The following is a 25,629-nucleotide window of genomic DNA, read 5'->3' as shown; positions in this document are numbered from 1 at the left end:
GAAAGGTTGAAGCCAAGGGATTGCTGACCAGGGTCCCTGGAGCACAGGAATGTCTCACTTGAGGTGACAGCCTGATTTTATTCCTAGTCTCTCCTGAAATTTTGCTTCTCATCCTGCTAGGAGGCCCTCCCCAGGGCAGTATGAAAAGTCTCCAAGAGGAAGGGGGTGTTAGGGGCTGTTTTGGGCTTCTGCTTTCTGGAAGGGCAGGGGTTAATGGTGAATTGCAACATATCTCTGGGCTGAGTCACCTCCCACTGCCATCCCCCATTCCCCTCAGTTGAAGTTTTATAAAGAGGACCAGGGGCTGGCAAGTGAAGAGAACTGAAGGTAAGAACCCCTTGTTTAGCCCTGCTCTTCCAGGCTTCTAGAAATCTCAGGTCAGAGGGCACCGACAGCCTCTGGAGCTCTTGTCTGGTGGCACCATGAACTGGCAGCAGCTGTGGCTGGGCTTCCTATTCCCCATGACAGTCTCAGGGCGGGCCCTGGGACCTACAGAGGAGGAGGCAGCTATGGTGAGTCCCTTGGGAAAGAGGGACACAGGCCAGTGGTTACCACTCCGTAGTCCCATCCAAGCCTCTTTCTGCCCTTCAGCCTGTCTGCCTTTTCCTTCCTTCCTCTGTTCCATGATCTACCCTGCCTATCACTCGCTGTTCCTTTTTCTCATTCCTTCTGAACCCCTTTTCTAAGGCACCTTTCCTTTAGGCCTTCTGTATATTTCTCCCCTTGTCCTGATGGGCCCGTTAGGTCACTTGGAAGATTTACCCTGAGTCTAACCTTCTTTTTACCCTGCTTACCTCCACCCCACCATAGGATTACCTGTTACAGTATGGGTACTTACAGAAGCCTCTAGAAGGACCTCATCACTTCAGGCCAGAAGATATTACCGAGGCCCTGAGGTGAGAGTTCAAGGCACATGATTTCTAAGTTGAGATTGCAAGTTCTTCTTCCTCTTCTGATTCTTTCCCTCTTTCCAGGCTCACCTCTGCCTGATACAAATCCATGATAAGGATCTAGCAGATGGGTGCTAGCATTGATAGCCCAGTAGAGCATGGGATGAGGTGTGAATTCAAGATGAGTACACTTATTGGATCTTCCTAGGCCCAGAGTGCTCCTTTGAAAACTTCACCCCAACATCACATTCAAAATACTAATATTTAGGTACAGCCCACATGAAGTATAATTTACATGTAAAACTATGAATTGAGTTGTTGATATGACTGGGCTGCCTTTGAGGACTTTTAATTCAGCATTTATTTCTATTTTGTTATTTTCTTTTATATTTTGCTAATGAATTGTTTTTCTTTGTGTTTAGGTCCCTTGAAAAGCCTGTAGATCCTATAATAGTTCATAGGTAGATGAAATTGTCCCAAAGCAGGATGGGCTGGGCGGCAGGTCCAGCAAGGCTGGAAAGGACCGGACCTGGCGCAGAATCTGGAGAGCAGGGGTAGAAAATTTTCTAGAGCAGTGAGGCTGGTCACTTCCCTATAGCAGGAGAAGTTAGAAAAGTACAAGAGTGGGGGAGGGAAGAATAGAAGTTCATTGGATTAGATAGATGAATGAAGGAAAGGGAGGAGAATGGGAATAGGAAAGACAGAAGAGTGAATCAAACATAACTTTCCTATGTTCATATATGAATACATGACCAGTGTAACTCCACATCATGTACAACCATAAGAATGGGAAGTTATACTCCATGTATGTATAATATGTCAAAATATATTCTACTGACATGTATATCTAAAAAGAACAAATAAAAATAATTTAAAAAAAGAAAAAAAGAAATTACAGGAGAAAGGAAGGCTATCTTTCTCAAAAAATATATTAAAAATGGACATATGAAATTATAGGGTTGTCATTTTACAGAAGAGAAAGTCCCAGTTATGAGAATTGGAAGCTAGAGTGACCCCATCTGCTTTGGAGATTCTGTGCCACTCTTGGTCACCACATTGGGCATTCCTAGTCATTCCAGATTTGCCTGCCTTGGGGGACTCATTTTTCTCCCTCTTTCTAGAGCTTTTCAGGAAGCAACTGAGCTGCCAATTTCAGGTCAGCTGGATGATGCCACAAGGGCTCGAATGAGGCAGCCTCGTTGTGGTCTGGAAGACCCCTTTAACCAGAAGACCCTAAAATACCTGCTGCTGGGTGAGGGATGAACCTGGGAAAGGGAGGGAGAGGAGAAAATGGTGTGGCTCTGGTACATGGATGGCATTGGGTCAGCCTAAATCAGCTCAATGTTGAATGGATTATCACCTGGTAATTACCTTGCTATCGTATGCTAGAGGGATCATGAATGTCCATTACACAGGGGTGCTCCCTGAACTTGGCAGAAGGATCGTGTTTCTAATTTAGTGAAAGATCTGCATTTCTAATCTGTTTTCTGGTCTGTTAAACAGGCCGCTGGAGAAAGAAGCACCTGACCTTCCGCATCTTGAACCTGCCCTCCACCCTCCCACCCCACACAGCCCGGGCATCTTTGCTTCAAGCCTTCAAGTATTGGAGCAATGTGGTCCCCTTGACATTCCGGGAGGTGCAGGCTGGCTGGGCTGACATCCGCCTCTCCTTCCATGGCCGCCAGAGCACATACTGCTCCAATACCTTTGATGGGCCTGGTAGGCACCAGTTCTCAGCTCTCATCTCACAGAACTCTGAGATTACCTGTGTCTCCTTGAGCCAGTGCCTCTAGAACCTTAATGTTCAGGATGCCCCTTATGCCTGCCTGTACCTTATGTTCTCTGATCCCCTTCCAACATTCCCCTAGGGTACAATTGGTCACCTACTTGGGATCTTACCAAGGCTTTTCTTTGAAGGTTATACCTCCTTCCCTGGCTTAATTTCCCCTATCAAGGCACACCTGAGAGAGAAATGGGTCAGAGAGAGAGAGAGTGAGTGGCTGGAGAAGAAAAAGGACTGTGATGGACATCCCTGAGAGATTTGGATAATGACAGGAATCTGAAAGAAGTGTTCAAGAGATAGTAACTAAAACTGGAGGAATTTTAAGGGAATGGAGTGATTAGAATTTATGCAGGCAGGGATGCTGCTGTGTTCTGGGCTCTGACTTCCTTCCTGTCCTCCTTTGCCTTTATCCAGGAAAGGTCCTGGCCCATGCTGATATTCCAGAGCTGGGCAGTGTACACTTTGATGAAGATGAACTCTGGAGTGAGGGGACCTACCGGGGCGTGAACCTGCGTATCATTGCAGCCCATGAACTGGGCCATGCCCTGGGACTTGGGCATTCCCGATACACCCAAGCACTCATGGCCCCTGTCTATGCTGGCTACCGGCCCTACTTCAAGCTGCATCCTGATGATGTGGCAGGGATCCAGGCTCTCTATGGTCAGTCTCTCTCCCTAGTGAGCATGAGGGTCAGTTGGATTAGCATCTCTCTAGATTTGAAGAGACAGGTCTGGCTTCTATGGAGGGAAATGGCTTGATTTCTTTCTCTTCCTATAGCCCAGTTTTTCAGACTTCTTCATTTTCAGGAATAGTTTCTCTCTGACTCTTGCATGTCTAACCTTCCTCCCAGGTCTCTCTCCTTTCACACCTGTTCTTAGAGACAGAGAATACATATTCTAGTAAATGTCCATCACCATTTCTGGTGCCTCTCAAAACTAAAATGTCTCTTGCAAGGATATTGCACATCACCAAGGAAAAGTCCCTAGTATTCTTTTTCCCCCTCTCTGTGGGGCCACTGAGCAGAACTTACAATGGACAGGCGGAGAGGTCAGGTGCTGTATGTCTCTCCCAAGCAAATATTATTTTACTTTGTAGGTAAGAAGAGGCCAAGAGATGAGGAAGAAGATATGGAGGTGCCCACTGTACCCCCAGTGCTCACAGAACCTGGTCCCATGCCAAACCCCTGCAGTGGTGAACTGGATGCCATGATGATGGGTGAGACCCTTCCCCTCAAGGATGTAGGCAGACAATGGAGGCAGCTCACTGATCTTGAGGCCTAGATAGATGGTAATGACATGAGACTACAGCATGAGCAATGGAGGTTAGACCCCAGGCAGGTGTTGGTGACCAAGGAAGAAGATATGTATATAAAAAGGGAGGGTTCAGAGCCAAGTTAAAAGGGGACCAAGCAGGTATTTATTGAGGTTGCCATACTCTAAGGGCCATTAGAACACTTCTGGAAATGCAGCAAGATAGAATTAACTAGAGTGTCTATTAAAGAGGGCTTTATACCTGGTTGAAGACAATTAGGAGCCCACTTTGGGGTAGGGCATGAGACTCCCAAGGAAGAATGGCTATCGGCAGAGCTTTTGTTTTTGTTGATTGGACCAGAGATAAAATACTCTAAACAATAAAGGAGAAGCTGAGCACTGGGTCCTCTTTCTGTCTTTAATTTTTTTACTTGAATTAAAGTTGAATGGATTTTTGAAGAATTTGCCTGTGGGCAGTAGGGCAGATTAGCAGTCTACCTGAGACACCTACAAGTCTTTGTCTTTTTTTTTAAATCTTTTATTTTTGTATGTGGTGCTGAGGATCGAACCCAGGGCCTCACACATGCTAGGCAAGGACTCTACCACTGAGCCACAACCCCAGTCCAAGTCTTTGTCTTTTTGACGGGTGTCTTTTGCCTTGCTGATGACACTTTTGTTCTCAGGGCCCCGTGGGAAGACTTACGCTTTCAAGGGGAACTATGTGTGGACTGTGACAGATTCAGGACTGGGGCCCATGTTCCGAGTGTCTGCCCTTTGGGAGGGACTCCCAGGGAACCTGGATGCTGCTGTCTACTCTCCTCGAACACAATGGATTCACTTCTTTAAGGGTAAGGGGGCTAGTTGCAGTGTCTTACTTGACGACTAATTATAAAGAATCCATAAAGGGAGGGGGAGTTGAGAATTTCTGAAAGGGTGGAATAGAGGGACCAAAAGCTATCACCTGACGACAGAAGTAACTTGTTCTTTCCTTATATACTCTCAGGAGACAAGGTGTGGCGCTACATTAATTTTAAGATGTCTCCTGGCTTCCCCAAGAAACTGAATAGAGTAGAACCTAACCTGGATGCAGCTTTTTATTGGCCTTTCAACCAAAAGATTTTCCTCTTTAAGGTATAAAGTTCGAAGCAAGAGCAATCCTTTCTTAGCAGGTGTGGGCTTATACTTAAAAGTAAAGACTTGATCTTAAGGGAGACCTACTGCTGTTGTGGTGGGCGGAGGATAAACCTCTGGTGCTCTCTCCTCATCCTTCTCTTCTCCCTGTCTACTTGACACCCAGGGCTCCGGGTACTGGCAGTGGGATGAGCTGGTCCGAAATGACTTCAGCCGCTACCCCAAACCAATCAAGGAATTGTTTTCTGGAGTGCCAGACCAGCCCTCGGCAGCTATGAGTTGGCTCGATGGTCAAGTCTATTTCTTCAAGGGGAAAAAATACTGGCGTCTCAACCAGCAGCTTCTGGTAGAGAAAGGCTATCCCAGAAATACTGCCCACAACTGGATGCATTGTCATCCCCAGACTCTAGGCACTACCCACTCAACTGGGGACAACACTTCTTCAGCCACAGGCATAACCTTGAATACCACTTCCTCCATCATGGAGACCACCTTGAACCTTGACCATTCACCCACAGACACAATCTTGGATATTATGACCTCAGCTATAAACTCCACCACCCTTTCACTTCCTGCTAATGTCCCCTTCCAGAGGCCTAAGACCTAATCAAATGTCTGCTCACTGGAACTACACAGGTGCTGGGGTCCTGCCTCAGAGGGGTCCAGGGGGTCCTGAAGGATGAGTGGCGTTGGTGCAAGGGATGGAGTCCTTTCTTTGACACAATCTCCAGAGAGAGAACTGTCAGCTGCTTTCTCTCTGTTTCCTTTTATTTTATTTTATCTCATCATTTTGGATACAGAATCATTAATAAAATGTGTCATCAATTTACAATCTCCAGATTTGACATTCTCTTATTTAACAGATGCCAAACTATGTAACCAGACTCTGTCTCCTAACCTGTCATTAACCTTTACGTTTAAAGCACACCTGTACTTAAGATCCCATCTAAAAGTCCCCTTAATAACAATCTTATATTCTAAAAGCATCTAAAAATGCCTACATTTGTTCTCATAAAACTGGTTGAGCTGCTTTCTCAGAGAGTTTCCTTTTTCCTTAGTCAAAGTACACCAGTTCTTTACTAATCTTTAACTAAAGGGCAGGCTCTGCATGTCAATCCCCCTGCCACTAACATTAACTATGCTTATCTTAAATCCGTATGTAAAGTAAAGGAGGGTCTATTAGAAAGAAGATATATTTTTACTATCCTTTTCTCCCCTGGATGAATACCATATCCTATCCTTAATTAAATAGGCTATATATGGTGGGCTTTGTGCAATAGGCATGATAACTATCTACTTAGGCTTGAGAGACTGAAAATATGAACTTGGATTCTTGGTTGATATAATCAATCATGGTGCCTAGAGTTCCTGTAACATTTCCCAGAATGACTGTTGATATTTTTCTGTTTTGTTCTCAATGTCCTGAGAGATAGTAAAACAGCCTTTAAGTCATGAACCACCTGTTATATTCTTGGCCATCTAGAATTTAAAGTATACTCATGCCTTCTGTAAGGCTGAGTATAAAATAAAAAGTCCCAATTACATAAAAAAGAGTTTGGTTTCCCACAAGTGCAGCCTTGCCAAATACTTGCCCTCCTCACTTTGACATTGTCAAGACAGTGGGAGGTGGAACACCTTCACCATACAGATACTACAGAAGGAGCATGAACCATGGACCTCAGGTCCCTAAAAGTTTCATCTGCTTCTTTGCTCTTTCTTCTCTGCTCTCCTGGGAACTTTCCCCTTAACTCTGATTCAGCCCCAGCTCCATCCATTTTATCTTTCTCTTAGATAGCAGTTCCAGCTGTGTTATGAGGAAGACAATGGTGGAAGGAGGCCTCAGTCAGGTCTTTTCCTGACAGGTGGCAACAGCTGGGGAAGCTAAATACCTGGGTCCTATTCTCCTTAGATAAAGTACAAGAAAACAGCATAGTCAGTAAAATGAACAAGGGCTTTGGAATTCTTGAGAATCATATTAATTTGTTTGTGACTTTGGGCAAGCTAATTAACCTCATTGAATCTTAGATTCCCAATCCTGTAGGGTTGTTGTGTTAAATGACAATATTCCATGTGGAGTGCTTGGCACCAGTGTCTTGCACATTTCTGTTTAATAAAGGCTAACTCTACTGGGTGTAGTGACACATGCCTGTAATCCTAGCTACTTGGAAGGCTGAGGCAGGAGGATCAGGATGGGTAGTTCTTCCTCTAGCTCTCTGGGTGTGTAGCACCTACAGTGGTCTATCCATCAAGGGTACCCCTGGTCAGATATTTAGGGAACAGAAAAAAATTTTAATATGGCTATCTCTTTATTTTGGGGGTACAGAGAAAGAAAAGAGCAGCAACAGTAGAGTCCAGTTACCATAGGTTTAGTTTTCAATGCCATTTTATTCACATGTTCCCATGTTCTTTCTCCCTCCCATCATAGCCTTGCTGCCTAGGGGAGGGCTGTGTCTTCATGCTATCTAGGAAAACAGGGATTTGAGAGACTGAAAACATGACATGAACTTGGGAAGGAGAGTGAGAGTAGGGAGAGTTAGAAAGGGTTAGTGGCTGGTACAAAATTCTGGTTAAAGAGAAAATGAGTATCATCCACAGTGAGAGGCGGGGAAGGCACTTGTCTCCCATGCAGCCCCGAAGACCAGGCTCTTTTGGGCAAAAGGGCAGGACTCTCGTATGAGGACAATGCTCTCTTCTTGGAGCAAGAAGCCAGCTTTTGGAGAGTCTGGTGCTGAGGCAGGTGCTGTGATCTTCCCAGGTTGAGAAAAGGGGGATGGTGCTCCCCACTGAGGTAGGAGAAGGGGGCTTAATCTATGGGAGCCAGGGGGAAAACCCTACTAGAAACCCAACTACCCCTTAAGGAGGAGCTCTTTTGTGTCATGCTCTCCATTAAAAAGCTATCACATGCCTTAGGAGGCTCCCTGATTTTCTACAGGTCCTACAAAAACAAAGCCCCTTATTTTAACATTGTAGGGTACACTGAAACAGTATTTAAAAGGTTATTTGGGTGATGGCTCTCCTTAGTTTGGAGGGAATTGGGGAGTCAGTATTTCTAGGGACCACAGTACCTGTATTATTGGTCAGAGGTTGTTGGGGACCGCAAATCAAGATGGCGCCTGGCAGTTTGCTAGTAGGAGTGGTTTGTGAGGTAACGCCACCAAGCCATCAAGATGATGGGGATTCCTTATTGGCTGACTGTTGTATCTAGATGATGCTAATTGAGTCAAGCTGTGTGTAATCAGTTAGGTATATATACCTCTGCTGGTTTTCAATAAAGCGGCTCCTGCTACCTTGGGTGCCCGCTACCTTGAGTTCCCGCTCAGTTTCCCCACAATAAAGCAGTTCCCGCTTCAATCTTCAAGTTGCTTGTCACCTCCCGGTTATTTGGCCCAGCCAGACTGGGGCAAGAGGTAGGTACTCTACTTCCATTCGTCTCCCCTCCCCATGAGATTCCTCTGTGTCTGTCCCTGAAATACATCCCTACAAGTCTGGTCTGGAGCACAAATCCCATCCCAAGTCCAAGAGGTGGGGAAGTTTGTGTGTAGGTTCTGTGGGCCCATACTAGGGGCAGGGGCATCAGCAGAGGGTTAGGTTTGGATGGGAGCAGAGGGTGTGGTGAGGGGTAGAGTAGAACCACAGTCAGAATCCAGGTTCAGGATGGTGTAGGGGGCTGACACCTGGATGCTTGGTCCCAGTTGGCGCTCTTGAAGACTCTGGAGATAACTCTGAAGGGGTAGAGGGCAGAGAGGGCAAGAGGAGGAACCTGGATCAGAACACTACTCCCACCCTGACCACCTCCATATGCCCTCTGCCACAGTGGCCCCCCAGGCTGTCCCATTCTTCCTACTCACTGGAGCCAGACTGTCAGCAGGGCTCCGGGTATTGGCAGGCAGCTGGCGCCGATAGTTGCCCTCACATGGTCCCACCCCAGATGGAGTTCGGTGCCACTTGGCCTCTTGCTGATGATGGATCCGAAGAAGTTGGAGACGCCTTCGCTGGTGGCTCAAGACCACTGCTTGGGAGGGAGTAATAAGGACTCTAATCCTTTTTAGGCCCTGAATCCCACCCCCAAATAGAATCACTCTACAGAAGCCCATTTAACCTTCTTCTTAGGGTTCTCTCAAGGCTCAGCTTCCCTTCAGTTGTTGGAATTCTCCTATTTTTCCCTCCTGGACTTCCCTGGGATCCTTTCCTTTCCTCTCATACCTGTCCCAAATAACTCTTTGTTGCATCCCCTGCCGATTTTGCTTCTGATTTTTACCCTGAGCTTCTTTGGCTACTTGTACCCTAACTTTCCTTTATGCTCTGCCCCATTTACTTTGGATATCCTCCCCGATCCTTGTCCCTCAAATGTTTTTCTCCCCTTCCCCTTCTCAAGTCTGAGAACTGGGGACATGAGTAAGCACAGGCTGGCTGTTTGTATACCACAATACTAACTCACCGTTGGCGTGGCCTCCATGTTCCTCAGCCATGAGCTTCCACTGGGCCAGAGCCCCAAGAGCTCCCAAGGCTGGCCAGGTCCCCAGTAAGACCCAGCTATACCAGCAGAGAGGAGACAAGGCTGGAAGTGCCTGCAGGCGTTGGCCCAACCGACTGCCCAGTGACAGCCCCTCCAGGAAGTAGTCAGCACAGGCCACCAGCACTGCAGCACCCAGCAAGGCTGTGCCCAGAACTGTGAATGGACGTGGCCACCGAAGCGTGAGCAGGGCTCCCAGTAATGCCAGGCCCACCAGCCCCCCGGCTGGCACCCAGGCTGATGGGGGCTGGTAGATGGGCTCAGTGCTCAGCAGAGCCCCAGCACCCAGGGTCAGACCTAATAGGAGACCAGTCAGGAAGAGCCCAACACTGCGAACTAGCATGGTGACCAGGCCGCAGAGGAGTCCGATGCCCAGTGCGATGCCTGCGCTCACCTCCAGGCTTAGCTGTGTCTCCAGCACCTGTTCCTTGTGGCACAGCAGGAAGATGACCAGAGCTCCAGACAGCAGGCCCGAGAGAAACATCACTGCCTTAAAACAGCGGTAGCCTGGGAATGGAGGCAGGAAGTACTGAGAAGCAGAAAGGAGGTTCTACAGGGATGCCTGTGGTGAATTGTAAGAGGAATGATTAACCAGAGGAGGAAGACAGGAGCACCAAGGGGACCTCAAAGAAGGGGGGGGGGGAGGAATAAATTTGGGGAGGAGAAGCATTCAGGAACTGTGAGGAGACGGGAGGGGGGGCGGGGGGGGAATCAGGAGATACGATAGATGTGTTGAGGAAAGAATAGGAAGGTCTAATCTTTCCAGGGATGGCATATAAGAAGAAATTGCCCACAGGCTGGTTCAGGTTTCTGGTAAAGTCTGAAGCATGGAAGATAATTTGGGAATGGAATTTTGAGGTAGGAAGCAAGAGGAGAGAAAATGATAGACACCAGAGATCAGAGCTGAATGACATGGGCAAGGAGGAAGGATAACAAGCTGGCAAGGGCAGCATGAGCCTCTCTGAAGGTAGGTGTTCCTTGATAGAGGAGGTGAGGTGGCCCAGAAGCAAAGAATAAAATTTGCATCATCCTTGAGGGTAATAGTCTTGGGCAGCTGTCCCCCACCGACCTTGGCCCTGCCCTCACCGAAGCAGCAGTAGATGATTCCAAAGCAGCAGCAAAGGGCACACACCAGGGCAGGTGCTAATTCAGGATTGTCCTGGGGTTTCAAGACACATCTTGGGTCTGGAGGCTCTGGGAGTTGTTGATTAAAGGGCCTGGGGTCAGATGTCACAGTTAAGGGCAGCAAGGCTTTCTCCATGATTGAAGAGAACGTGGTCATAGAATGGAAGGTTGGTGTTGGCTCCTCTCATCTATCCATGCATGTCTTAAAGGGTTGGGAAACCTACAAGGGGACAGGGGTAGGAACTCAGGCACCCATGGATATTGAGGACTCTGTACCTCTTTTTTTCTGTTGAAAAATGGCCAATCAGAAGAAAGAATGGCCTTCTTGGGGTAACTGAAGAAATCTACAGGACTGTGTTGAGAGGAGCAGGATGTTTCTTTCCTACCCTCTGGAAAAAGGACACTAAATAAAACTTAAATGAAAATTTTATAATGAGCTTTTGCCCTGCCCCGCACTCCCTGCCCAGTTTTTCAGGGTCAGTGTAGGAGAATTAGGAAGCCCTGAGTCTGTTGAAAGCCCTAATGGGACTGGGGGCTAAAGCAGCCTGTTTCGGCTAAAAAGAAAACTTGCCTCTGCAGCTGGGACTCAATACTACCACACTGGATTGGGAAGGGTGGGGTTAACAGGGGAAAGGGAGGAGGAAGAGGAGAGAATGAGTCATGGTGGGGTATCTGGACAGCTGCTCCAATCCTAGGGAAGAAAGAGGGAAAAAATAATCTCCCCAAACAAAAGATACCAAAAGAGTTTGGGACAAGGAATTAAGCAGAGATAGTCACCCTCAGTTTGTCAGGGTTTTAAAGCCTTGGCTTCATGCTGAGGTGGAGTTGTTGGGGGGAAGGGTGTGTGCAGCCACAGTTAAAATCCCATGGCCCTATATAGAATAAGCAGGCAACTTGCCCACAGACATCTCACATCCTGGTAGCCCCTTGCTCCTCCCTAAGAACACTGAAGACATTTTTCACACCCTTCCCTTTCCCCAGGGATATCAGGGCTGCCAATGGCATTTGAATACAGATCCTGAAGGGAGATCACCAAGGAGGAATTGTCATTTGGGGTATCTTGGGATGGCATGGATGCAGGCACTTTCCTTCAGCTGTCTTTTGGACATCAAGGTCCTAACAGGCTGAGAGTTGGCTTGGGAAATTCCTTTTCCTCAATCCGTTTATAAGTCTGGGACCCTAAACAAGGAGAGGTTGGGGAGGGAAGGTTAGCTACTCACCACCCTATCAGGGCTCAGGAAAGGAGCGGGGTGGAAATGCTTTCCTATACCCCCAGCAGCATCCTAGCCTGGAGGTTCAGACGTTGGGATGGGTGTCAGGCGTAGGCACACCCAGGGCCACTGTTCTTTGCTTCCTAAACTCTTGCAAGTCGTAGCCCAAACCCTGTGAGCTAAACGCAACTAGCTGGGGGGTGGTGGTGGTGGAGGAAGGGGACCGGGTGTGTGTGTGAGGGGGGAGTGACATCACGTGGCGGGCCCCTCCAATCCTTTCCCCTGCGTGTGGGAGGATCCAGTTGCCAACTGTTCTAATCCAGGATCAAGACTCCCAAAGATAGCAGGAAAGGGTCTTGGAGATCATAGCAAGAAGTAGGGGCAAAGTATGAATACTTAGGAGAAGATTTCACAACTTGAAGCTCTCAAAGTCCCAAGTGGGCTCCCAGCACCCCCCTAGCTCTAGCTTGGTTTCTTCCACTTCCCAGAGAATTGGAGTATTGTCTTTTGGAGAACAGGGTAGTCTGGATCGGGGAACCGCGAAGGGGCTTTTACTGATCTGGGGGAGCTGGCGGGGACTCCTGGGGGGAAAAACTTGCGGAGCAAGACGGGGCACTAACAGAATTGTAAGGCTACACATGTACGCTGAGAGGACTCTGCAGGGTCTGCATGGGGACCGGGGCGAAGGTAGACGTCTACCGAGAGGATCGGTATGCAAATGAGATGCAAAATAGCACGCAGATTAGTGCAGTTTTCAGCTGCACTTGGTTGTGATTCTGAGTCCTGCAGAGCTACGCTCGCAGTCCCCTGGCCTCTCTCTGTGACACGGTGTGGGAACCGCGTCCAGAGGGGGCGGGTCTGGGGCGTGGGAGCTGTAGTTATTAGGGGCAACTCGCCAGCTGGGTCAGGAGCGGAGGAGGCTGAGGGCTGCTGGAAAAGGAGGGGCAGCGCTTCAGAGCCAGGGCTGGGGCTGGCCGGGGCACCCACTCCTTCGCTCCATCTCTACAGGATACAAAGGGGCCTCTGTCTTGGCTACAGCCGTCAAGGAAGATATCAAGACGGTGGCTTCTCATGGCTCCCCGTTTTGTCTGCAAGGGAAACAGACTATGCGCGGCCTGGTAGCTGTTCTCCATCTCCCAATCTGGGCAAAGCCCAGGAATACAGCCAGAGCAATTCTGAGTGTCTGTTCCCAGCCCGCAGGCATTGCTGCAGAACCGACTTGATTCGCTTGCAGAGGCTCAACCTACGGGGACAGCCAGAGGGCCCTTTAAGGGGTGGGGCCAGTGCTCCACCGGGCCGCCTCCAATTCGATTCGGCGCTAGCTAGACTGGCTCGCACCTCTGCCAACCGTTTTTCTTTTTCTTCCCGTCTCTTCCCTGGTGACCCCGGAAGTGGAAGTAGGCTCAGGTCGGTGGCCGCGGCGGGGACGGAAGGCGGAAGCAGAGGGTGAACGGGAGGCGGAGCCGGGGGAGCTGCACTCGTAGCTCCCCCTGGCCCCAGGCCCAGCTGCTCAAGGGGGAGGAGTTACCGCCGCTCTTCGGTACGTTACTTTCACCTCTTCTATCCAGCGGGTCGGAGGGTTCCCTGGGGCAACCCTGAGCTCCGCCCCCAGCTTTTCCTTGAGGGCCGCACAGTCCCCACCCTTTTCTGATAGTCTGCGGCGCCCCCTTTCCGACCGTTTTTCTCTTTTTCTTAAGAGTGACCCCCCGGACCACACCCTTTGCCGTCCTTCCCTCTCTTCCTGATTGAAGATTATAGCTTCCTGGGGAATGAAGAAAGACTACGGAGATCGGTGGTGTGTGTGTGTGTGTGTGTGTGTGTGTGTGTGTGTGTGTGTGTGTGTATGTATATATGTATGTGTATGTTCAAGCAAGGATGCAGTTAGTCTGGTTCTGGCTTATTGTTAGGGCTAATGAATGCCCTAGGGAAACTTGGGATAATGAGGGGGATGCCTACACTGAATATGTCCCCACTTTAAGATTGCTTAACTCTTCTCTTGGTTCCCACCTTGACCATCCCCATCTTGATACCTTTGTTCCAGGCATCTGAACTTATAATGATGGCTGTGACCTAAAACCCTCAGGAAGCCCTGGGGTCATGGCCCAGAAGCCCCCTGGAGAAAGAGGGTTGTGTGGAGCCCACCAAAGTGGTGGTGCCTCCCTCAGGACTTTAGGATCCTCTGCGGACCCTGAAATACTTTCATTCTCAGGACTCAGGGACTCAGCAGGGACTGCTCCTAATGGTACCCGCTGCCTCACAGAGCACTCTGGTCCTAAGTACACACGGCCCCCAAACCCATCCCACTGGTCGGATCCAAGCCATGGCCCCCCAAGGGGTCCAGGACCACCTAGGGAAGGAGAGGACCCTGATCAGAGTGAGGCATCTTCAGAAGAGTCGGGAGTGGACCAGGAACTCTCAAGAGAGAATGATGTCGGGTACCAAGAGGATGGGAACCCTTCTTTTCTTTCCATTCCATCTGCTTGTAACTGCCAGGGAACCCCTGGAATCCCTGAAGGGCCATATTCTGAGGGAGAACATGGCTCTTCTAGCAACTTTTGTCACCATTGTACCTCTCCAGCCTTGGGGGAAGATGAAGAGTTGGAAGAGGAATACGATGATGAGGAACCTCTTAAATTCCCCAGTGATTTTTCACGTGTGTCCAGCGGAAAGAAACCCCCATCTCGGAGACAGCGACATCGCTTTCCAACCAAGGAGGATACTCGGGAGGGTGGACGTAGAGGTCCCAGATCTCCTGGTCGACATCGGTTGGGCAGAAAACGAAGTCAGGCAGATAAGCGCAGAGGTCTGGGATTGTGGGGAGCAGAGGAACTATGTCAGCTTGGACAGGCAGGCTTTTGGTGGCTGATTGAACTGCTGGTATTGGTGGGAGAGTATGTGGAAACTTGTGGCCATCTCATCTATGCATGCAGACAGCTAAAAGGCAGTGATCTGGACCTTTTTCGAGTTTGGGTGGGAATCTGGGCAGGGAGGGTGGGGGGCTGGGCCCAGATGATGTTCCAGTTTCTACGCCAAGGGTTTTATTATGGGGTAGGACTGTTCACCCGTTTTCTTAGGTTACTGGGTGCTTTGCTGCTCCTGGCACTGGCCCTCTTTTTGGGCTGTCTACAGTTGGGCTGGCGGTTTCTGGTGGGACTGGGTGACCGTTTAGGCTGGAGGGATAAAGCCACCTGGCTCTTCTCTTGGCTGGATTCTCCAGCCTTGCAGCATTGCTTGACTGTGCTGAGAGATAGCAGGCCATGGCAGCAGCTGGTGAGAATAGTTCAGTGGGGTTGGCTGGAGTTGCCGTGGGTCAAGCAGAGGACTAATAGGCAGGGGAATACACCTATAGCTAGTGGACGCTACTGCCATCCTGAAGAGGAAATGGCTCGACTCTTGAGCATGGTTGGGGTTCCTGAGGATGAATTAAACCCTTTCCATGTGCTTGGGGTTGAAACCACAGCATCAGATATTGAACTGAAGAAGGCCTATAGGCAGCTGGCAGTGATGGTGAGTACTCTTCCCTGTATTTCCTATTCCTCTTTGTTTCCATATTTTATTTTCTGTTTCAGTTTTAGGGAGACAATAAAGGAAACTCAGAAAATCAATTGAAGCTGACGGATAAAATTCTTAGGACATTTTTGGTACTGGGGATTGAACCCAGGGGAGCTTTACTACTGAACTGCAGCCCCAGCCCTTTGCATTTTATATATTGAGACAGGGTCTCGTAAGTTGCCCAGGCTGACCTCAAACTTACGATCCTCTTGCCTAGTCTCCTGAGTAGCTGGGATTATAGGTGTGTGCCCCGGTGGCAGGCTCATAAAGACTTATTCTCTGTACTATGGGATCTACCTTCCTTCCATTTAAAGTATTTTTTGTCATGATTTTTGCCCCTGTCCTCCTTTGGAACTTGTTATAGCAAGCATTGTTGAACTCACTCATCCTGGAATAGCTAGATGAAATCCCTTTAGGGTGGGGAAGAGGCCTACTAGTCACAGAGTACCTTAGATGCTCTCCCCTGAATAAAGGAGGATTTTTAAACATGGGGCAACCCTGCTGTCTCTCCTAGATAGGCAAGTGTGGATCTAGTCTGGGAAGATTCAGGGAGTGCACCTGAATGTTTATTCCAGGACCAGGTAGAAAAAACATAGTATTTCTAGATCAGCAACCCAGAATATGAAAGGGCAGGAAAATGAAACATAAATCACAGAGAAGTATATGCATATGTATTTGTACCTGAAAGTATGGTTGCTTTTAGTGATAAGGGAGTGTATAGGTAGGAGTTGTGATATTCCATATGCTTGAAGGAAATGGTTTAATGCTAGCATGCAGTCAAATTGCTATTAGAAGTAGGTATTAAGTTGCTATTTTTTATTTTTTATTTATTTTTTAATTTTTAGAGAGGGAGAGAATTTTAATATTTATTTTTCAGTTTTTGGTGGACACAACATCTTTGTGACACAACATCTTTGTTTGTATGTGGTGCTGAGGATCGAACCTGGGCCGCATGCATGCCAGGCTAGTGCGCTACCGCTTGAGCCACATCCCCAGCCCAAGTTGCTATTTTTTAGATACATGATTGTTATTGATATTTTTTACAACTAAAACTGTTATGAATGTAAGTAAAGTGTGTAAATTGCAATGGAGACCTACTTCCATTCTTTATGGAGTTGGACCTGTAAAACATCATAGTATGCAAATTACTTCAAAGACTACATGACACCAAAGAGAAATGGGCAACCAAAGTTTCCCTTAATGATTAATGGTACAACCAGGCCTGTAACTTACCAAAGAACTGGAAAATGCATACCCCTTAGTGGATAGCCTAAGATATTCTTAGTGTAGAAGCAACTGCTTACCCTCAGATTGTTACTACTAGTAGAGTTCTTTTTCTTACCTTTGTGTGTTTTAGCAGTTATCTCCTGGAGGATATAATTCTTACAAAAATTCTCATTTTCAACTTCTCTTGGAGTGAAAATATGGTTAAGTTCCCTTTACACACCCAAAGTTCTTGTGTGGGCGTCCTACACTCTGAAGTTCTCTCTTGTTTTGGGCAAGAGTTTGTTAGCTTTTTTTTATAGAGTTTCTCACTGACCTTACTAGGCCCCTGTGTGAACGTATCTAAAAGGCTGTTATATTAGTTTGAGAATGTAGGAATTTAATAGCATTCTTTGTTGGGGGAGGGGTGGGCATCAGTGAGGAGACTCACTATATCTCTGCACTTTTTTTTTTTTTTATCTTTTATTTGCTGAGTCCTTTATTGGAAACAGTAGACTAAATGAGAGAACACATACTTAAAGAAAATAGAAAAATGAAAACTCTAAATTAGCATTCTTTGTTGGGGGAGGGGTGGGCATCAGTGAGGAGACTCACTATATCTCTGCACTTTTTTTTTTTTTTATCTTTTATTTGCTGAGTCCTTTATTGGAAACAGTAGACTAAATGAGAGAACACATACTTAAAGAAAATAGAAAAATGAAAACTCTAAATTTTTTCCATATATTTCTATGTATAAAACTATATTGCAATAGGAAAGGTAGCAGAATACAACAATTACTAATAGGGCATTATGTAAAATTGTGGATGTGTAACCAACGTGATTCTGCAATCTGCATTTGGGGTAAAATTGGGGGTTCATAACCCACTTCAATCTAATGTATGAAATATGATATGTCAAGAGCTTTGTAATGTTGTGAACAACCAATAAAAAAAAGAAAAATAAATAAATAAAAAAAAAACTATATTGCATACACACATTTTACACACAAGTGTATGCAAAGTATATATAAGATTATGTCATAATGTTTGAGAGTTGACTACAGATGCAAATAAAAAAAACCCTTAAAAACAGGAAATTAAATCTAATAATAAGAGATTTAACCCAGAAAGATATGGGGCTCTCTTGTCTTCATGCTGATGCCATCCTTATGCCTACTCCAGGATGCATTGCATTACCTATGAATAGACGGAGGAGAACTGAAGGAATACACACTTTTCCACACCTACAATCATTTTCTCAAAAATAAAAGTTGATTGCTGAAGGCACTGCACGACTATATCAGGGGGAGGCAGGAGAACACAAGTTCAAATCCAGCCTCAGCAACTTAGGACCTAAGCAATCCAATTAGACCATGTCTCAAAATTGAAAAAAAAAAAAAATATATATATATATATAAATTAAAAGAACTGTGATTTGGCTCAGTGGTTAAGTATCTCTGGGTTGAATCATAACAAAACAAATAAATAAATAAAAGAAAATAAAAATTTCTACAAGTCTGAAAAAGTCCAACTGGATCTGAATCAACTGAAGATCCCACTACATTTCTACATACAAGGCTTTTCTACACTTTTTCCATGATGCTCAAAGGGACATGAAAAGTTGAAAGTGTTACAACCTATTTTAAAGAGCAGAAGTTTTGTCCCTGATATGAATCATTTTGTATTACAGAAACTGAATAAAGCCCCCCATTGCTTATCCACAGGATTTTTTTACAGTATGAATGCATTCATAAAACTAAACAAATTAGAACACCTGAGCCTTTTTATTCCTTACATGCATAGAATGTATTCATTTTGGCCTGAGTCTTTCCAAAAGAATCTTCCTAGTCCATAGAGGAAACTGAAAATATAAAACACTTCCCACATTTCTTATATTCACAGAGCTTCTCTACATGAGTAGTTTCATATGTGAGAAAAAAAATAGAAATATATTTTGATCGGTTGTAGCAAATCTCCCAGATTCAGAGGGCTTGTTTTCCAGTGTGAGGGAAATGGCTTTGAAGGCAACAGAGAAAATGGATTGATTTGTCATATTTTTTTTTTATATTTAAAGAGTTATTCAGTCAGATGTGGTGATATCTGCCTTTAATCTCAGAGATCAGGAGGCTAAGGCTGAAGGATCAAAAGTTTGAGGCCAGTTTCAGCACCTTCACAAGACTCTAAGGAACACAACAAATAACTATCTCAAAATTAAAAAAAAAAAAAAAAAGAAATACCAATGTTGCTCAGTGTTAGAGTTCCACCAGGCTAAAGCTCCATTACTATATGTATATATATACTTGGCAGTGTGAGCCTTTTCTTGTCTTTAAAGGTGGCAAGAAATACTGATTTGACCACATTTCACATTCAAAGGATTTTTCTCCAGTAAATTTTCTACATATTTATGAAGGAAATAGTAGTAACAGTAGACTTTGCCAATTGTTTTCATGAGTAAAATCTCTCTACAGTATGTGTTCTTCAATGTGTGTAAAGATGAGGTGATGTAGCAAAGTCCTTTTCACATTTTTGATATTCATAGGGCTTCTCTACAGTATGCAATTTTTCATGTTGGTGAAGGTTAGAGGATGTAGCAAAGGCTTTACCACATTGTTGACATTCATAGGGCTTCTCTCCAGTATGTGTTCTTAAATGATTTTGAAGGTAAGAGGACCGAGTGAAGGCTTTGCCACATTGTTTACATTCATATGGCCTCTCTCCAGTATGAGTTCTTTTATGTGTTTGAAGGTGAGAGGACTGAGTGAAGGCTTTTCCACACTGCTCACATTCATAGGGCCTCTCTCCAGTATGTGTTCTTAAATGATTTTGAAGGTAAGAGGACCGAGTGAAGGCTTTACCACACTGCTTACATTCATGGAGCTTCTCTCTTGTATGAGTTTTTACATGTATGTGAAATTTACAGGATTTAGCAAAGGCTTTTCCACATTGTTTGCATTCATAGGACTTCTCTCCTGTATGTGTTCTTTTATGGTTTAGAAGACTATAGGACTTAGTGTAGGCTTTGCCACACTGATTACATGCATAGGGCTTCTCTTCAGTGTGAATTCTTCCGTGTCTGTAAAGATCACTGGATGTAACAAAGGCTTTTCCACACTGCTTACATTCAAAATGCTTCTCTCCAGTATGCGTTCTTCTATGTTTCTGAAGGTCAGAGAACTGAGTGAAGGCTTTGCCACACTGCTTACATTCATGGAGATTCTCTCTTGTATGAGTTCTTATATGTACTTGAAATTGACAGGATCTAGCAAAGGCTTTTCCACATTGTTTGCATTCATAGGGCTTCTCTCCAGTATGAGTTCTTTTATGGTTTAGAAGATGAGAGGACTGAGTGAAGGCTTTGCCACACTGATTACATTCATAGGGCTTCTCTCCAGTGTGAATTCTTCCGTGTCTGTAAAGATCACCGGATCTAGCAAAGGCTTTTCCACACTGCTTACATTCATAGGACTTATCTCCATTATGTGTTCTTTTATGGTTTAGAAGATAAGAGGACTGAGTGAGGATTTGCCACACTGCTTACATGCATAGGGCCTCTTTCCAGTGTGAGTTTTTCCATGTTTATGAAGCTGATGGGATCTAGCAAAGGCTTTTCCACATTGTTTACCTTCATAGGGTTTCTCTCCAGAATGTGTTCTCTGGTGTATTCTGAATAAACAGGGATGAGCAAATTGTTTCCCACATACCTTGCATTTAAAACGTGTATTCCCACTGTGCCTTATTGTGTGAGTTGGAAGACTTGTGAGTGTAATGAAGGTTTGATCACCTTGTTTATATTCATAGAATTTCTTTCCAGAATGAATTTCTTCATGTCTCCTCAAAAAAGATAGGAAAGGAAAGGCTTTCACACATACCTCACATTTAAAAGGTTTGCCTCCACTGTGTGTTCTCATGTGTCTTTGAACACCTGGCAGAGAAGAAAAGGCTTCACAACTTTTTTGACCTTCATGGGGTTGCCATCCATGAGTTTTTTCATGTCTTTGAATGTCACTGGGACAACTGATGACTTTCCCACATACTGTACTTTCATAAGGTTCATCTGCAGATTGTATTAACATTTGTCTCTGAACACCTTCAAGAGAAACCAGAGATTGCCTGTACTGTTTAAATTCACATGGCTTCTCTTCACATTCCTCATGCTTGTAGAATTTGATTCCAGAGTGAGAACTGGTCTGCCTTAGATTGTTTCCAGAATTTTCGACCTGATCTTCAATTTTCTTGTCATTCCATTTGTTTCCTATAAATGCCAGGTTTCTGAAGACTTCCAGCATCACGTCTATGTAAAGGTTCTTCTGAGATAGATCCAGCAAATGCCACTCTTCCAGGGTGAAGTTCACAGCCACATCCTCAAAGGTCACTGAGATCATTTTTGTCATCCTTGGGGACCCCTGGTTCTCTCGAGGAACCTCCGGGAACCAGAGATGGAGGGGGCACAGGCTGCTCAGAATCACCTAGGCCTTTTGGTCAGAGCACGTCTCTCTGTACTTTTGGGAACAGGGATAGTAACAATCAGGAAGCTGTAGAAAGAGAGGTTATTATTTGTCATGGAAGAAAGACTGAATTATTATAAGCCTCTGACTTTTTTTTTTTTTTGATACCAAGGATTGAACTCTCAGGGACACTCAACCACAGAGCCACATCACAATCCCTTTTTTGTATTTTATTTAGAGACAGGGTCTCACTGAGTTGCTTAGGGCCTTGCCAAATTTCTGAGGTTGGCTTTGAACTCGCTTTCCTCCTGCGTCAGCCTCCCTAGCCACTGGGATTATAGGCACACACTAGTCTCTGATATCTTCATATGCTATTTCATTTTGGAGACAAAAAAGCAGATTATAGTAGAAAGTTTTGGATATGAAAATATTCTATGGGCTGGGGATGTGGCTCAAGCGGTAGCGCGCTCGCCTGGCGTGCGTGCGGCCCGGGTTCTATCCTCAGCACCACATACAAAGAAAGATGTTGTGTCCGCCGAGAACTATGAAAAAATAAATAAATATTAAAAAATTCTCTCTCTCTCTCTCTGTCCCCCTCTCTCTCTCACTCTCAAAAAAAAAAAAATATTCTAGTTAGAGAAAGGACGAATGTGAACATGTAACATCTTTGGGACTCTTTACCACTGAGCTACATGCCCAGCTATCCCAACTCTTTTTTAAAAATATTTTTTCAGCTGTTGATAAACCTTTATTTTTTTTTAAAATTTATTCATATGCAGTGCTGTGAATCAAACCCAGGGCCTCACACGTTATGCAAGTGCACTACTACTGAGCCCCAGCCCTACCCCCCTATTTTTTTTTTAAATATTTTTAGTTGTAGTAGGGCACAACACCTTTATTTTATTTTTATGTGATGTTGAAGATTAAACTCAGTGTCTCACATGTGCTAGGCAAGCGCTTTACTAAACACTGAGCCACAACCCCATCCCCAGCCCTTTTTATTTTTTGAGGCAAAGTCTTGCTAAGTTGCTTAGGGCCTCATTAAGTTGCTGAGGCTGGCCTTGAACTGCAGTCCTCCTGTCTCAGCCTCCCAACTTGCTGGGATTACAGGCGTGTGCAACCAAGCCTGGCATCTTTGGAACTCTTTATGGCCGATTATAAAACTGAAGTGCAAGGGCTTAGTATATGTGTGCCAGGTAAAGGGACCAACCATCCCTATTTGCCTATTTGAGGTTGTGGGGTTTCCTGACATGTGGAACTTTCAGTGCTAAATTGGGGTAGTCTCAGGCAAACTGGGATGGTGAGTCACCCTAGTGCCAGATTCAGTGCAATAACTCCCCCTACCACTAGCCCTAGACTTTTTTGTTGTTGTATTGGGGATTGAACACAGGGGTGCTTTACTACAGAGATATATCCCCAGCCCTTTTTATTTTGAGAAAGGTTGTTGCTAGATTACCGAGGCTGGTCTCAAAATTGAGGCATCAGCCTCTTGAGTAGCTACAATTATAGGTATATGCCACTATGCCTGGCACATGTATTCTTATTTAATCCTCCTAAGAATTCATGATAGGGGCTGGGATTGTGGCTCATCGGTAGAATGCTCACCTTGCATGTGTGAGGCCCTGGGTTTGATCTTCAGCACCACATAAAAATAAGTAAATAAAATAAAGGTATTGTGTCCAACTACAACTAAAGAAATATTTTAAAAAATTCATGATAGATATATTCAAGGTCATAGAGCTAATAAATGACAGCTGGGATTTGAACCCAGATCCAGGGGCAAAGCCAGCATAATTAATCATATTGAAGGGTTGGGGTTGTAGCTCAGTAGTAGAATGCTTGCCTAGCATGTGTGAGGCACCAGGTTCTATCCTCAGTACCACATAAAATTAAATAAATAAAAGTACCATGTTCATCTACAACTTAAAAAAATAAAAAAAAAAAATAAAAGGTATACTGAGTCTTCAAAAGGGTGATGAAAGAGAACTCTGTTATATGGGAATAGACCTAAGATAGGGAGAGGGTTGAAATGGATTTGTGACTAAATCTCTTTGTTTTGGTAGGTTCATCCAGATAAAAATCAACATCCCCGGGCTGAAGAGGCCTTCAAGGTTTTGCGGGCAGCTTGGGACATTGTCAGCAACCCTGAAAGGCGGAAGGAATATGAGATGTAAGTTGCAGATGGGAAATTGTTAGGTGAGATAAAATGAAAATTCCTCAATGGGAGAGGCCCCTGAACTTGTGGATGGAGGCTCTCAGGCAAAGAGAACTGCAGTTACTTTCCTCTGATGAGCCAGGTAGCTCAAGGGGTGAATAGATGCCCCTCTTGTTGACCCTCCCTCAGTATTCTCTGACTTACAAAGGCTTTCTTTTAGGAAACGAATGGCAGAAAATGAGTTGAGCCGGTCTGTGAACGAGTTTCTGTCCAAGCTACAAGATGACCTGAAGGAAGCAATGAATACCATGATGTGTAGCCGATGCCAAGGAAAGCATAGGTATGATATAGGACAGGGATGGGACAGCCACAGCTCAGGAACTGGGTAACAAAGACTTTCTTGAGTATTTTTGATAATTTTAGGATACAGATGGTGAGGTTTGTACCTTAGCAGTACTATCAAGAGGTTGATTCAGATTAGCAGTAAGACAAAAAAATTAGCTAAGATAGAAAATTGAGGGCATAGTGTAAACAGGCATATGTAACAACCTAGTGAGATAATTTTAAATCTTTTAGCTATGTTTGACAACAATGATGAGATTACTAGCATTGCTGTATGTAGGCTTGGTAACTATCAAGGAACTATCATTTTGTTTTGCATTTCAGGAGGTTTGAAATGGACCGGGAACCTAAAAGTGCCAGATACTGTGCTGAGTGTAATAGGCTGCACCCTGCTGAGGAAGGAGACTTTTGGGCAGAATCAAGCATGTTGGGCCTCAAGATTACCTACTTTGCACTGATGGATGGAAAGGTCTATGACATCACAGGTATACATCTATCCTCTAGAAATATGGGCTTGGTTCATTGCATATGGTTTAATCTATGATGTTTTGGCTAATTATTTCTTCTGTTTGCAGAGTGGGCTGGATGCCAGCGCGTTGGAATCTCCCCAGATACCCACAGAGTTCCCTATCACATCTCATTTGGTTCTCGGATCCCAGGTACCAGTGGTCGCCAGAGGTAGGTGGTATTCCTCAATTACCTATCCACCATTCCGGTTTTGAATGTGGTTTCAGATGATCTGCTGTTTAGAACACCTAGGTACCTCTCTAGGAAGTTTGGGAACTAACTCAATGTATCTGTACCTTAAGTAAGCATGACTCTTAACATTTCTTGTCGTATTGTTTTTTTTTTTTTCCTCCTCAGAGCCACCCCAGATGCCCCTCCCGCTGACCTTCAGGATTTCTTGAGTAGGATCTTTCAAGTACCCCCAGGCCAGATGTCCAATGGGAACTTCTTTGCAGCTCCTCAGCCTGGCCCTGGGGCCACTGCAGCCTCCAAACCCAACAGCACAGTACCCAAGGGAGAAGCCAAACCGAAGCGGCGGAAGAAAGTGAGGAGGCCCTTCCAACGTTGACGCCCCTTCTCTTTTTTCCTCAAATCATTGTCAGGGAGTCAAAAGGGCTGTGTACAGCACAGGATGGAGATTGATTTGATTATTTTTAAATATTTTAAAAAAGGAAAATGTTAAGCTTAAATTGTTCACTCAGTACTTGTAGGAAGCCCCTGAACCACTCGCCTTCCTCCCCCAGCACCCAGGAACTGAATCTTGTCTTCTGACAATACCAAAGAAATAGGGGGTGGCTAGAGCAAAGAACCTAAGGCCTGGACCTAGGCTGGACAATGTATCCCTTTGAGGTATGGGAATTGGGTATTTCCCTGGGGCCTGTATGCCTTTGTCTTGTCATTTGCTTTTATAGCAGATGATATTACCCCACCCCTGCTTTTTAAACTGAGTATCTTATTTCTTGACCCATTTCAGGGGGAGGCCCCCTCCTTTACTCTGATATACTAGTTAAAAGAACAAGAAAGCATGTAGCCCTAATTTTGAAGATGCATAGAGTTCAAAGAGTGTAAACTGAACTTTTCCTCTGACTTTTACCTTGTGGGAAAATCATCCCACTTCAGGCTTATTGCTGCAAGGATGGCCAAAATTAATAATTTTTAAGAAGCAGACTCATGCCCTGTGCCCTTGGGTGAGGGGAAAGGATAAGGGGTTCCTAGAAGCCCTCTTGTGATCCAAGGGTTTGTATTTTTTTAAGTTTGTTCATATTTGTATGTACATATCTATTTAAAGCCAGGGGATTATCTTTCTATAAATATATAACTGGCAACCTGTATCTTCCCTTTCTTCTTTGCCTATATAGCTGCAGCCCTTTTTTCTCATTTGAGAATCCTTTCCCTACTTTTATGTGAGTGAAGAGGATCTCCTATTGGACCAAGGGAGAAGGGATAAAAAATTGCTTAGTTTTATGTAAAGAGTTAGTATTGCATCTTTCCTCCCCAGCATTATGAAGACATCTCCTTACAT

The 25,629-nt window shown here is 45.2% G+C and overlaps 3 protein-coding genes across 5 annotated transcripts; 2 read left to right on the top strand and 1 right to left on the bottom strand.

The window, feature by feature from the left end:
- Nucleotides 1-304: 304 nt before the first annotated feature.
- MMP19 (matrix metallopeptidase 19) lies at nucleotides 305-5,805 on the top strand. Its single transcript, XM_081311917.1, has 9 exons — nucleotides 305-512; nucleotides 811-896; nucleotides 2,012-2,142; nucleotides 2,394-2,609; nucleotides 3,088-3,333; nucleotides 3,769-3,888; nucleotides 4,607-4,771; nucleotides 4,927-5,054; nucleotides 5,221-5,805. Exons 1-9 carry the CDS (start codon nucleotides 423-425, stop codon nucleotides 5,659-5,661), a joined length of 1,623 nt encoding a protein of 540 aa, XP_081168043.1. The 5' UTR covers nucleotides 305-422; the 3' UTR covers nucleotides 5,662-5,805.
- A 1,584-nt stretch (nucleotides 5,806-7,389) lies between these two features.
- Nucleotides 7,390-12,112, bottom strand: LOC308658924 (transmembrane protein 198-like). Of its 2 annotated transcripts, none has more exons than XM_081311869.1 (5): nucleotides 11,913-12,112; nucleotides 10,654-10,912; nucleotides 9,493-10,074; nucleotides 8,903-9,066; nucleotides 7,390-8,776 (listed from the first exon to the last, which is right to left on the bottom strand). In XM_081311869.1, the coding sequence occupies exons 2-5, from the start codon at nucleotides 10,847-10,849 to the stop codon at nucleotides 8,639-8,641; spliced, it is 1,080 nt and encodes a 359-aa protein (XP_081167995.1). In that variant the 5' UTR covers nucleotides 10,850-10,912; nucleotides 11,913-12,112; the 3' UTR covers nucleotides 7,390-8,638. The 2 variants fall into 2 exon arrangements, with proteins under 2 accessions (XP_081167995.1, XP_081167996.1); XM_081311870.1 differs by having other exon boundaries at nucleotides 8,903-9,063.
- A 371-nt stretch (nucleotides 12,113-12,483) lies between these two features.
- Nucleotides 12,484-25,436, top strand: DNAJC14 (DnaJ heat shock protein family (Hsp40) member C14). Of its 2 annotated transcripts, XM_081310435.1 has the most exons (8): nucleotides 12,511-12,613; nucleotides 12,912-13,443; nucleotides 13,945-15,410; nucleotides 23,167-23,273; nucleotides 23,479-23,598; nucleotides 23,925-24,085; nucleotides 24,176-24,278; nucleotides 24,465-25,436. In XM_081310435.1, the coding sequence occupies exons 3-8, from the start codon at nucleotides 14,001-14,003 to the stop codon at nucleotides 24,673-24,675; spliced, it is 2,112 nt and encodes a 703-aa protein (XP_081166561.1). In that variant the 5' UTR covers nucleotides 12,511-12,613; nucleotides 12,912-13,443; nucleotides 13,945-14,000; the 3' UTR covers nucleotides 24,676-25,436. The 2 variants fall into 2 exon arrangements, with proteins under 2 accessions (XP_081166562.1, XP_081166561.1); XM_081310436.1 differs by having other exon boundaries at nucleotides 12,484-13,698.
- The last annotated feature ends 193 nt before the right edge of the window (nucleotides 25,437-25,629 follow it).

The sequence above is a fragment of the Spermophilus citellus genome (assembly GCF_964194105.1).
Source record: "Spermophilus citellus genome assembly, chromosome: 10".
Lineage (NCBI taxonomy): Eukaryota > Metazoa > Chordata > Mammalia > Rodentia > Sciuridae > Spermophilus > Spermophilus citellus.
Note: the sequence above shows the minus strand (reverse complement) of the source record. Positions and strands in the feature narration are given on the sequence as shown.